This window comes from Bombina bombina, chromosome 7 (genome assembly GCF_027579735.1).
Source record: "Bombina bombina isolate aBomBom1 chromosome 7, aBomBom1.pri, whole genome shotgun sequence".
NCBI lineage: Eukaryota > Metazoa > Chordata > Amphibia > Anura > Bombinatoridae > Bombina > Bombina bombina.
This window is the reverse complement of record NC_069505.1, coordinates 393,671,414-393,683,074: the sequence shown is the minus strand read 5'-3', so window position 1 is coordinate 393,683,074 and position 11,661 is coordinate 393,671,414. Positions and strand designations below refer to the sequence as shown.

The 11,661-nt window shown below is 42.1% G+C and overlaps 1 protein-coding gene across 1 annotated transcript in view; it reads right to left on the bottom strand.

Moving 5' to 3' along the window:
* Positions 1–11,661, bottom strand: part of USP4 (ubiquitin specific peptidase 4) — a 311,070-nt gene that overhangs the window by 288,580 nt on the left and 10,829 nt on the right. The window contains exon 2 of the mRNA XM_053689414.1: positions 8,349–8,476. Coding sequence (XP_053545389.1) covers positions 8,349–8,476 — 128 coding nt within the window. The remainder of the gene's footprint in view (positions 1–8,348; positions 8,477–11,661) is intronic.

Below are 11,661 nucleotides of genomic sequence, written 5' to 3'. Positions count from 1 at the left end.
AGCGTTCAATCTCCAGGCAGTCAGCTGCAGAGAAACTAGATTTGGATGTTGGAACGGGCCCTGAATGAGAAGGTCCTGTCTCAGTGGCAGTTTCCACAGTGACAGATGACATTACCACCAGGTCTGCATAGCAAGTCCTGCGTGGCCACGCAGGCGCTATCAAGATTACCGAAGCCCTCTCCTGTTTGATTCTAGCAATCAGGCGAGGTAGGAGAGGAAAAGGAGGAAACACATAGGCCAGGTTGAACGACCACGGTACTGCTAGAGCATCTATCAGTACTGCTTGAGGATCCCTTGATCTGGACCCGTAACAAGGAAGTTTGGCATTCTGACAAGATGCCATCAGATCCAATTCTGGTGTGCCCCATTGATGAATCAATTTTGCAAACACCTCCGGAAGGAGCTCCCACTCCCCCGGATGAAAAGTCTGACGACTTAGAAAATCCGCTTCCCAGTTATCCACTCCTGGGATATATATTGCTAATAGATGGCAAGAGTGAGTCTCTGCCCATCAAATTATTTTGGAAACCTCTATCATCGCTAGAGAACTCTTTGTTCCCCCTTGATGATTGATATATGCTACAGTCGTGATATTGTCCGACTGGAATCTTATGAATTTGGCCGAAGCCAGCTGAGGCCACGCCTGAAACGCGTTGAATATCGTTCTCAGATCCAGAATATTTATTGGTAGTAGGGACTCCGCCTGAGTCCACACACCCGGAGCCTTCAGGGAATTCCAGACTGCACCCCAGCCCAAGAGGCTGGTGTCCGTCGTCACTATGACTGAGCATGCACAGCTGCAGTGGTCTGAGATGTAAGCGAGCAAACGGAACTATGTCCATTGCCGCTACCATTAGTCCAATTACCTCCATACACTGAGCCACTGATGGCCGAGGAATGGAATGAAGTGCACGACAAGTGGTTAAGATCTTTGATTTTCTGACCTCCGTCAGAAAAATTTTCATGTCTACCGAGTCTATCAGAGTTCCTAGGAATGGAACTCTTGTCAGAGGAACAAGTGAACTCTTTTTTTATGTTCACCTTCCACCCGTGAGTTCTAAGAAAAGCCAACACGATGTCCGTATGAGATTTGGTTAGATGGTAAGTTGACGCCTGAATCAAAATATCGTCCAGATAGGGTGCCACTGCTATGCCCTGCGGCCTTAGAACCGCCAGAAGGGACCCTAGCACCTTCGTGAAAATTCTGGGAGCTGTGGCCAACCCGAAAGGAAGGGCCACAAACTGGCAAGGTTTGTCCAGGAAGGCGAACCTGAGGAACTGGTGATGATCTTTGTGGATAGGAATGTGAATATACGCATCCTTCAAATCCACGGTGGTCATATACTGACCCTCCTGGATCATTGGTAAAATTGTGAAAAAAATAACAATCTGAAAAAAAACGGTACTGCGCCTTTAAGAGAAAAAAAAGCATACAATTTTTTCAAAACTGCTTTATAACAATAAAATTATCTCAAATTTATGATAAATGTATCCCAACTTGTCAGCTAAGATTGCCCCACAAGGAAAGGAATACTTAACCCTTAAGAACAAAACACGTTGTACCAAAAACGTTATAGTTAAACAAAAACACCCCCTGCACCTCGCCACAGCTTTGCTGTGGCGCCTACCTGCCCTCAGGGGTCTGCAAAATCGGATTAACCCTTTCGATTAGGCCCAAACTTTCTTGAAAGGCCCACCGGAGTTGGAGCTTGCTGCTTGCATGGGAAAAACTGCGCAACTGAGGCGAGAAAATAGGCCCCGCCCATCTAATTCGATGTCTCACAGTCTTAACAATAACCGCTCCAGAGCGGTCTAAAACCTAGCCATGTGGGTTTATGTACCCATTTAAGTGAAGCCATGTGTACCCCTTGTTAAAATAAAGTCAAAACGTTTGCCACAAAAAACGTTATCTTTAAACTCCCAACATAGAAACTTTTGCCCACAAACATCATATCATCAGTGTCAACCATTTTTTATAGCCCAACATACAGGTCCAGTAATACCCCTCTCTATACATTAGGATTACTGCTTACCCTTTCCCTCATGGGGATACTGTCAGCCAATTCTGAAATAACAGTCCCTCCAGAAAAAAACAGAATTTATGCTTACCTGATAAATTACTTTCTCCAACGGTGTGTCCGGTCCACGGCGTCATCCTTACTTGTGGGATATTCTCTTCCCCAACAGGAAATGGCAAAGAGTCCCAGCAAAGCTGGTCACATGATCCCTCCTAGGCTCCGCCCACCCCAGTCATTCGACCGACGGACAGGAGGAAATATATATAGGAGAAACCATATGATACCGTGGTGACTGTAGTTAGAGAAAATAATTCATCAGACCTGATTAAAAAACCAGGGCGGGCCGTGGACCGGACACACCGTTGGAGAAAGTAATTTATCAGGTAAGCATAAATTCTGTTTTCTCCAACATTGGTGTGTCCGGTCCACGGCGTCATCCTTACTTGTGGGAACCAATACCAAAGCTTTAGGACACGGATGAAGGGAGGGAGCAAATCAGGTCACCTAAATGGAAGGCACCACGGCTTGCAAAACCTTTCTCCCAAAAATAGCCTCCGAAGAAGCAAAAGTATCAAATTTGTAAAATTTGGCAAAAGTGTGCAGTGAAGACCAAGTCGCTGCCTTACATATCTGGTCAACAGAAGCCTCGTTCTTGAAGGCCCATGTGGAAGCCACAGCCCTAGTGGAGTGAGCTGTGATTCTTTCAGGAGGCTGCCGTCCGGCAGTCTCATAAGCCAAAAGGAAAGAGAGGTAGAAGTCTCTTTTTGACCTCTCCTTTTACCAGAATAAACAACAAAACAAGGAAGATGTTTGTCTGAAATCTTTAGTAGCCTCTAAATAGAATTTTAGAGCACGGACTACGTCCAAATTGTGTAACAAACGTTCCTTCTTTGAAACTGGATTCGGACACAAAGAAGGTACAACTATCTCCTGGTTAATATTTTTGTTGGAAACAACTTTCGGAAGAAAACCAGGCTTAGTACGCAAAACCACCTTATCTGCATGGAACACCAGATAGGGCGGAGAACACTGCAGATCAGATAACTCTGAAACTCTTCTAGCAGAAGAAATTGCAACCAAAAACAAAACTTTCCAAGATAGTAACTTAATATCTACGGAATGTAAGGGATCAAACGGAACCCCTTGAAGAACTGAAAGAACTAGATTTAGACTCCAGGGAGGAGTCAAAGGTCTGTAAACAGGCTTGATCCTAACCAGAGCCTGAACAAATGCTTGAACATCTGGCACAGCTGCCAGTCTTTTGTGAAGTAAAACAGATAAAGCAGAGATCTGTCCCTTAAGAGAACTTGCAGATAATCCTTTCTCCAAACCTTCTTGTAGAAAGGATAGAATCTTAGGTATTTTTATCTTGTTCCATGGGAATCCTTTAGATTCACACCAACAGATATATTTTTTCCATATTTTATGGTAAATTTTTCTAGTTACAGGCTTTCTAGCCTGAATCAGAGTATCTATTACAGAATCTGAAAACCCACGCTTTGATAAAATCAAGCGTTCAATCTCCAAGCTGTCAGTTGGAGGGAAACCAGATTCGGATGTTCGAATGGACCCTGAACAAGAAGGTCCTGTCTCAAAGGTAGCTTCCATGGTGGAGCCGATGACATATTCACCAGGTCTGCATACCAAGTCCTGCGTGGCCACGCAGGAGCTATCAAGATCACCGAGGCCCTCTCCTGATTGATCCTGGCTACCAGCCTGGGGATGAGAGGAAACGGTGGGAATACATAAGCTAGGTTGAAGGTCCAAGGTGCTACTAGTGCATCTACTAGGGTCGCCTTGGGATCCCTGGATCTGGACCCGTAGCAAGGAACCTTGAAGTTCTGACGAGACGCCATCAGATCCATGTCTGGAATGCCCCATAATTGAGTTATTTGGGCAAAGATTTCCGGATGGAGTTCCCACTCCCCCGGATGGAATGTCTGACGACTCAGAAAATCCGCTTCCCAATTTTCCACTCCTGGGATGTGGATCGCAGACAAGTGGCAGGAGTGATCCTCCGCCCATTGAATTATCTTGGTCACTTCTTTCATCGCCAGGGAAGTCCTTGTTCCCCCCTGATGATTGATATATGCAACGGTCGTCATGTTGTCTGACTGAAACCTTATGAATTTGGCCTTTGCTAGTTGAGGCCAAGCTCTGAGAGCATTGAATATCGCTCTCAGTTCCAGAATGTTTATCGGGAGAAGAGACTCTTCCCGAGACCATAGACCCTGAGCTTTCATGGATTCCCAGACCGCGCCCCAGCCCACTAGTCTGGCGTCGGTCGTGACAATGACCCACTCTGGTCTGCGGAAGCTCATTCCCTGTGACAGATTGTCCAGGGTCAGCCACCAACGGAGTGAATCTCTGGTCTTTTGATCTACTTGAATCGTCAGAGACAAGTCTGTATAATCCCCATTCCACTGTCTGAGCATGCACAGTTGTAATGGTCTTAGATGAATTCGTGCAAAAGGAACTATGTCCATTGTTGCAACCATCAATCCTATTACTTCCATGCACTGCGCTATGGAAGGACGAGGAACAGAATGAAGTACTTGACAAGAGCTTAGAAGTTTTGATTTTCTGACCTCTGTCAGAAAAATCCTCATTTCTAAGGAATCTATTATTGTTCCCAAGAAGGGAACTCTTGTTGACGGGGACAGAGAACTTTTTTCTTTGTTCACCTTCCATCCGTGAGATCTGAGAAAGGCTAGGACGATGTCCGTATGAGCCTTTGCTTTTGACAGGGACGACGTTTGAATCAGGATGTCGTCCAAGTAAGGTACTACTGCAATGCCCCTTGGTCTTAGAACCGCTAGAAGGGACCCTAGTACCTTTGTGAAAATCCTTGGAGCAGTGGCTAATCCAAATGGAAGTGCCATAAACTGGTAATGCTTGTCCAGAAAAGCGAACCTTAGGAACTGATGATGTTCCTTGTGGATAGGAATATGTAGGTACGCATCCTTTAAATCCACGGTAGTCATAAATTGATTTTCCTGGATAGTAGGTAGGATCGTTGGAATAGTTTCCATTTTGAACGATGGTACCCTGAGAAATTTGTTTAGGATCTTTAGATCCAAAATTGGTCTGAATGTTCCCTCTTTTTTGGGAACTATGAACAGATTGGAATAAAATCCCATTCCTTGTTCTCTTATTGGAACTGGATGTATCACTCCCATCTTTAACAGGTCTTCTACACAATGTAAGAATGCCTGTCTCTTTATTTGGTTTGAAGATAATTGAGACCTGTGGAACCTTCCCCTTGGGGGTAGTTCCTTGAATTCCAGGAGATAACCTTGAGAAACTATTTCTAGCGCCCAAGGATCCTGAACATCTCTTGCCCAAGCCTGAGCAAAGAGAGAAAGTCTGCCCCCCACTAGATCCGGTCCCGGATCGGGGGCTATCCCTTCATGCTGTTTTGGTAGCAGTGGTAGGCTTCTTGGCCTGCTTACCCTTGTTCCAGCCTTGCATTGGTTTCCAGGCTGGTTTGGGTTGTGAAGTATTACCCTCTTGCTTAGAGGATACAGAATAAGAGACTGGTCCGTTTCTGCGAAAGGGACGAAAATTAGGCTTATTATTAGCCTTAAAAGACCTATCCTGTGGGAGGGCGTGGCCCTTTCCCCCAGTGATGTCTGAAATAATCTCTTTCAAATCAGGTCCAAATAATGTTTTACCTTTGAAAGGAATGTTAAGCAATTTTGTCTTGGAAGACACATCCGCTGACCAAGACTTTAGCCAAAGCACTCTGCGCGCCACGACAGCAAACCCTGAATTTTTCGCCGCTAATCTAGCTAATTGCAAAGCGGCATCTAAAAAAAAAGTGTTAGCCAATTTAAGTGCTTGAACTCTGTCCATAACCTCCTCATACGAAGATTCTTTACTGAGCGATTTTTCTAGTTCCTCGAACCAGAAACACGCTGCCGTAGTGACAGGAACAATGCATGAAATTGGTTGTAGAAGGTAACCTTGCTGTACAAAAATCTTTTTAAGCAAACCCTCTAATTTCTTATCCATAGGATCTTTGAAAGCACAACTATCTTCGATAGGAATAGTAGTGCGTTTGTTTAGAGTAGAAACCGCCCCCTCGACCTTGGGGACTGTCTGCCATAAGTCCTTTCTGGGGTCGACTATAGGAAATAATTTCTTAAATATAGGGGGGGGGGAACAAAAGGTATGCCGGGCCTTTCCCACTCTTTATTTACTATGTCCGCCACCCGCTTGGGTATAGGAAAAGCGTCGGGGGGCACCGGAACCTCTAGGAACTTGTCCATCTTACATAATTTCTCTGGAATGACCAAATTGTCACAATCATCCAGAGTAGATAACACCTCCTTAAGCAGTGCGCGGAGATGTTCTAATTTAAATTTAAATGTCACAACATCAGGTTCAGCTTGATGAGAAATTTTTCCTGAATCTGAAATTTCTCCATCAGACAAAACCTCCCTCATGGCCCCTTGAGATTGGTGTGAGGGTATGTCAGAACAGTTATCATCAGCGTCCTCTTGCTCTTCAGTGTTTAAAACAGAGCAATCGCGCTTTCTCTGATAAGTAGGCATTTTGGATAAAAGATTTGCTATGGAGTTATCCATTACAGCCGTTAATTGTTGCATGGTAATAAGTATTGGCGCACTAGATGTACTAGGGGCCTCCTGTGTGGGCATAACTGGTGTAGACACAGTAGGGGATGATGTAGTATCATGTTTACTCCCCTCATTTGAGGAATCATCTTGGGCAATATCATTATCTGTTGCATTACTGTCCTTACTTTGTTTGGACACTATGGCACAATTATCACATAAATTTAAATGGGGAGACACATTGGCTTTCATACATATAGAACATAGCTTATCTGATGGTACAGACATGTTAAACAGGCTTAAACTTGTCAACAAAGCACAAAAAACGTTTTAAAATAAAACCGTTACTGTCACTTTAAATTTCAAACTGAAAACACTTTATTACTGAATATGTGAAAAAGTATGAAGGAATTGTTCAAAATTCACCAAAATTTCACCACAGTGTCTTAAAGCATTAAAAGTATTGCACACCAAATTTCAGAGCTTTAACCCTTAAATTAAGCCGTTTTTACATTTAACCCCTATACAGTCCCAGAATGAGGCTCTGTCTATAACTAGAAAGGCCCCCATCTGAAAAAGGTGTCCAACACAGTGCCTGCCGTTTTTCTAAACGTTCCCCAAGATTATAATACCAATAATTAGTTAGAATCTGCATAATATGCCTAGTAAAGCAATTGTTTTAGCCCAGAAAAATGTCTACCAGTTTTTAAGCCCTTTTTGAAGCCCTTTATTCTTTAATGTTTAACTAAGAAAATGGCTTACCGGTCCCCATGAGGGGAAATGACAGCCTTCCAGCATTACATGGTCTTGTTAGAAATATGGCTAGTCATACCTTAAGCAGAAAAGACTGCTAACTGTTTCCCCCAACTGAAGTTACTTCATCTCAACAGTCCTGTGTGGAAACAGCAATCGATTTTAGTTACTGTCTGCTAAAAATCATCTTCCTCTTACAAACAGAAATCTTCATCCTTTTCTGTTTCAGAGTAAATAGTACATACCAGCACTATTTTAAAATAACAAACACTTGATAGAAGAATAAAACTACAAAAAACTCTTAACCATCTCCGTGGAGATGTTGCCTGTGCAACGGCAAAGAGAATGGTACCATTTAAAATAAAAAAGTCTTGCTTGAAGAAAATAAAAATTAACATTTTATCACCTTTCACTTTACCCTTCCTATTACTTAGAGTAGGCAAAGAGAATGACTGAGGGGTGGAGTCAAGGGAGGAGCTATATAGACAGCTCTGCTGTGGTCCTCTTTGCCACTTCCTGTTAGCAGGAGGATAATATCCTAAAAGTAAAGGATGAATCCGTGGACTCGTATCTTATAGAAGAAACATGTATTTTGTCTTGGCACAGAACATCATATCAGCCAAGTTTAAACAATTTTAAATCAAATTAACACCATGTTAGCTCCCCAACACCACCCACCCAGTTGCTTTACTCTGAGGAGCCTATCCGGGCATAGTTCAACAGTCAAGGATAGCCATGGTGATTATATTAGTATTCCCTGCATTGTTTTGCAGTTGTTATTTGCTAAAGCCAATTAGATATGTATGTAGCATGGTTAGCCTTAAATAATGTTGTATGCAATTCCAGCTCTGAGTAAATACACAATTTTCAGAGCTAAATTACATAAAAAAGGGGCAAACTAAATAGTAAACATATAATGCAAAGTTGTTTAACTACATGCAACAATACATTATATAAAAATATCAAGGCGTTTACTGTCCCGTTAAGACTTTTTTTTTACCTGCAAAAAGGCCTGAACTATCAACAGGCCCTGGGAAGAGACTGCTCTCCCCCACATTGTACATATCCCACGAGTCGAAACCAACATACTTCTTCCACTGCTTGAACCACCGGCTGTCGACAAGATACCTAGAATAAAACATTATACAATGAGTGATGAAAGAACAAAATGTATTTTCACTTTACTTGCACTTCCCCTATTCACATTCAGAAATCCAACAAAGATGCAAAAGTATCTGAAACAGCTCGTAGGAAAAGTTCCACATTGTCTAAATCAAACTTTATTACTTGCCAAAAACTACACATGTATTCTACTCTAATTTGTAAAATAGATGTTCATCACCAGGGCTGACATTTACTAGGAGCCATGACTTATTTTATTAATGCTTTATTATTGCGCCATCGCTTGCAGACCAGTGTGTTAAAACCCCAGTTATACACTGCTCAGCTTAAAAGGACACTGAATACAAATTTTTTATTTCATAATTCAGATAGAGCAGCAATTTTAAGCAACTTTCTAATTTACTCATTAATTTTTCTTCATTCTCTTGCTATCTTTCGGCGAGATTACGAGTTGTGCGTTATGAGGGGTGCGTTGCTAACTTGCAGTTTATTCTCACCGCTCACTTACCTACAGCGCTGGTATTACGGGTTTTTATAAACCCAGCGTTAACAGGCAAGAAGTGAGCGTAGAGCAAAATTGCGCTCCACGCTGCACTCGAATACCAGCGCTGCTTAAGTGAGCGGTGAACTGGTTATACGTGCTCGTGCACGATTTCCCCATAGACATCAATGGGGAGAGCCGGCTGAGAAAAAGTCTAACACCTGCAAAAAAGCAGCGTAAAGCTCAGTAACGCAGCCCCATTGATTCATATGGGGAAACATATTTTATGTTTACACCAAACACCTTAACATGAACCCCGAGTCTAAACACCCCTAATCTTACACTTATTAACCCCTAATCTGCCGCTTCGGACATCGCCGTCACCTACATTATATTTATTAACCCCCTAATCTGCTGCCTACAACATCGCCGCCACCTACATTATACTTATTAACCCCTAATCTGCCGCCCACAATGTCGCCGCCACTATACTAAATTATTAACCCCTAAACCTAAGTCTAACCCCAACACCCCCTAACTTAAATATAATTAAAATAAATCTAAAGAAAAACTACTATTAAATACCTAAATAATTCCTATTTAAAACTAAATACCTATAAAATAAACCCTAAGCTCGCTACAATATAACTAATAGTTACATTGTATCTAGCTTAGAGTTTATTTTTATTTTACAGGCAACTTTGTATCTATTTTAACTAGGTAGAATAGTTACTAAATAGTTATTAACTATTTAATAACTACCTAGCTAAAATAAATACAAGATTACCTGTAAAATAAAACCTAACCTAAATTACACTAACACCTAACACTACAGTTAAATAACTTACCTAAATTAAATACAAATAAACTAAATACAATTAGCTAAATTACCAAAACAAACACTAAATTACAGAAAATAAAAAACAAATTACAAGATATTTATACTAATTACACCTAATCTAAGAGCCCTATCAAAATAAAAAAGCCCCCCAAAATAAAAAAAGCCCCTAGCCTAAACTAAACTATCAATAGCCCTTAAAAGGGCCTTTTGCTGGGCATTGCCCCAAAGAAATCAGCTCTTTTACCTGTAAATACAAACAACCCCCCCAACAGTAAAACCCACCACCCACACAACCAACCCCCCAAATAAAACCCTAACTAAAAAAACCTAAGCTCCCCATTGCCCTGAAAATGGCATTTGGATGGGCATTGCCCTTAAAAGGACATTTAGCTCTATTGCAGCCCAAAGCCCTAACCTAAAAAAAAAATACCCCACCTAATACACCCTTAAAAAATCCTAACACTAACCCCCGAAGATTCACTTACCGGGAGAAGTCTTCATACAAGCGGCAAGATGTCCTCAACAAAGCCGGCAGAAGTGGTCCTCCAGACGGCATCTTCTATCTTCATCCATCCGGCGCAGAGCGGCTCCATCTTCAAGACATCCGGCGCGGAGCATCGTCTTCCAACGACTTCTTCTTGCTGAATGAAGGTACCTTTAAGTGACGCCATCCAAAATGGCGTCCCTTAGATTCCGATTGGCTGATAGAATTCTATCATCCAATCGGAATTAAGGTTGAAAAAAAATCCTATTGGCTGATGCAATCAGCCAATAGGATTGAGCTCACATTCTATTGGCAGTTCCATCAGCCAATAGAATGTGCTTAAATGGTTAATAAATTTAGAATTGTGGCGGCAGATTAGGGGTTAATAAATGTAGGTAGGTGGGGCAGCAGATTAGGGGTAAATAGGTATAATGTAGGTGACGGCAATGTCCGGAGCGGCAGATTAGGGGTTAATAAGTATAATGTAGGTGGTGGCGATGTTAGGGGCAGCAGATTAGGGGTTAATATTTAACTAGTGTTTGCGAGGCCAGAGTGCGGCGGTTCAGGGGTTAATATTTTTATTCTAGTGGCAGCGATGTCCGGAGTGGCAGATTAGGGGTTAATAATTTTATTTTAGTGTTTGCGATGCAGGAGGGCCTTGGTTTAGGGGTTAATAGGTAGTTTATGGGTGTTAGTGTACTTTTTAGCCCTTTAGTTTTATGCTACAGCAACTACTGACTTTAAAATGTGTTAGGAATCTTGGCGGTAGAGGGTGTACCGCTCACTTTTTGGCCTCCCAGGACAAACTCGTAATACCGGCGCTATGCAAGTCCAATTGAAAAAAGCCTTTACGAAATGTAGGGAAATTGCTTTGCGTTAAGGCCAAAAAAAGTGTGCAGTACACCTATACCTGCAAGAATCGTAATACCAGGGGGCGTAAAAAAGCAGCGTTGGGACCCGATAACGCTGCTTTTTTACCTTAACGCACAACTCGTAATCTAGCCGTTTATTTGAAAAAGGCATCTAAGGTTTTTTTGGTTCAGAACTCGGGACAGCACTTTATTGGTGGAAGAATGTATCCACCAATCAGCAATGACAACCCAGGTTGTTCACCAAAAATGGGCCGGCATCTAAACTTACATTCTTGCATTTCAAATAAAGATAACAAGAGAATAAAGAAAATTTGATAATAGGAGTAAATTAGAAAATTGCTTAAAATTTCATGCTCTATCTGAATCACGAAAGAAGAAAATTTGGGTTCAATGTCCCTTTAAATACACTGCTGCAAACAAGCTGGTGATTAGGGCAGGGCTCGACAAACCCAGGAGCCTGGTAGCCACTGGCTCCTAGAATTTTACCCCTGGCTCCTAAATTTTTGGGTTATT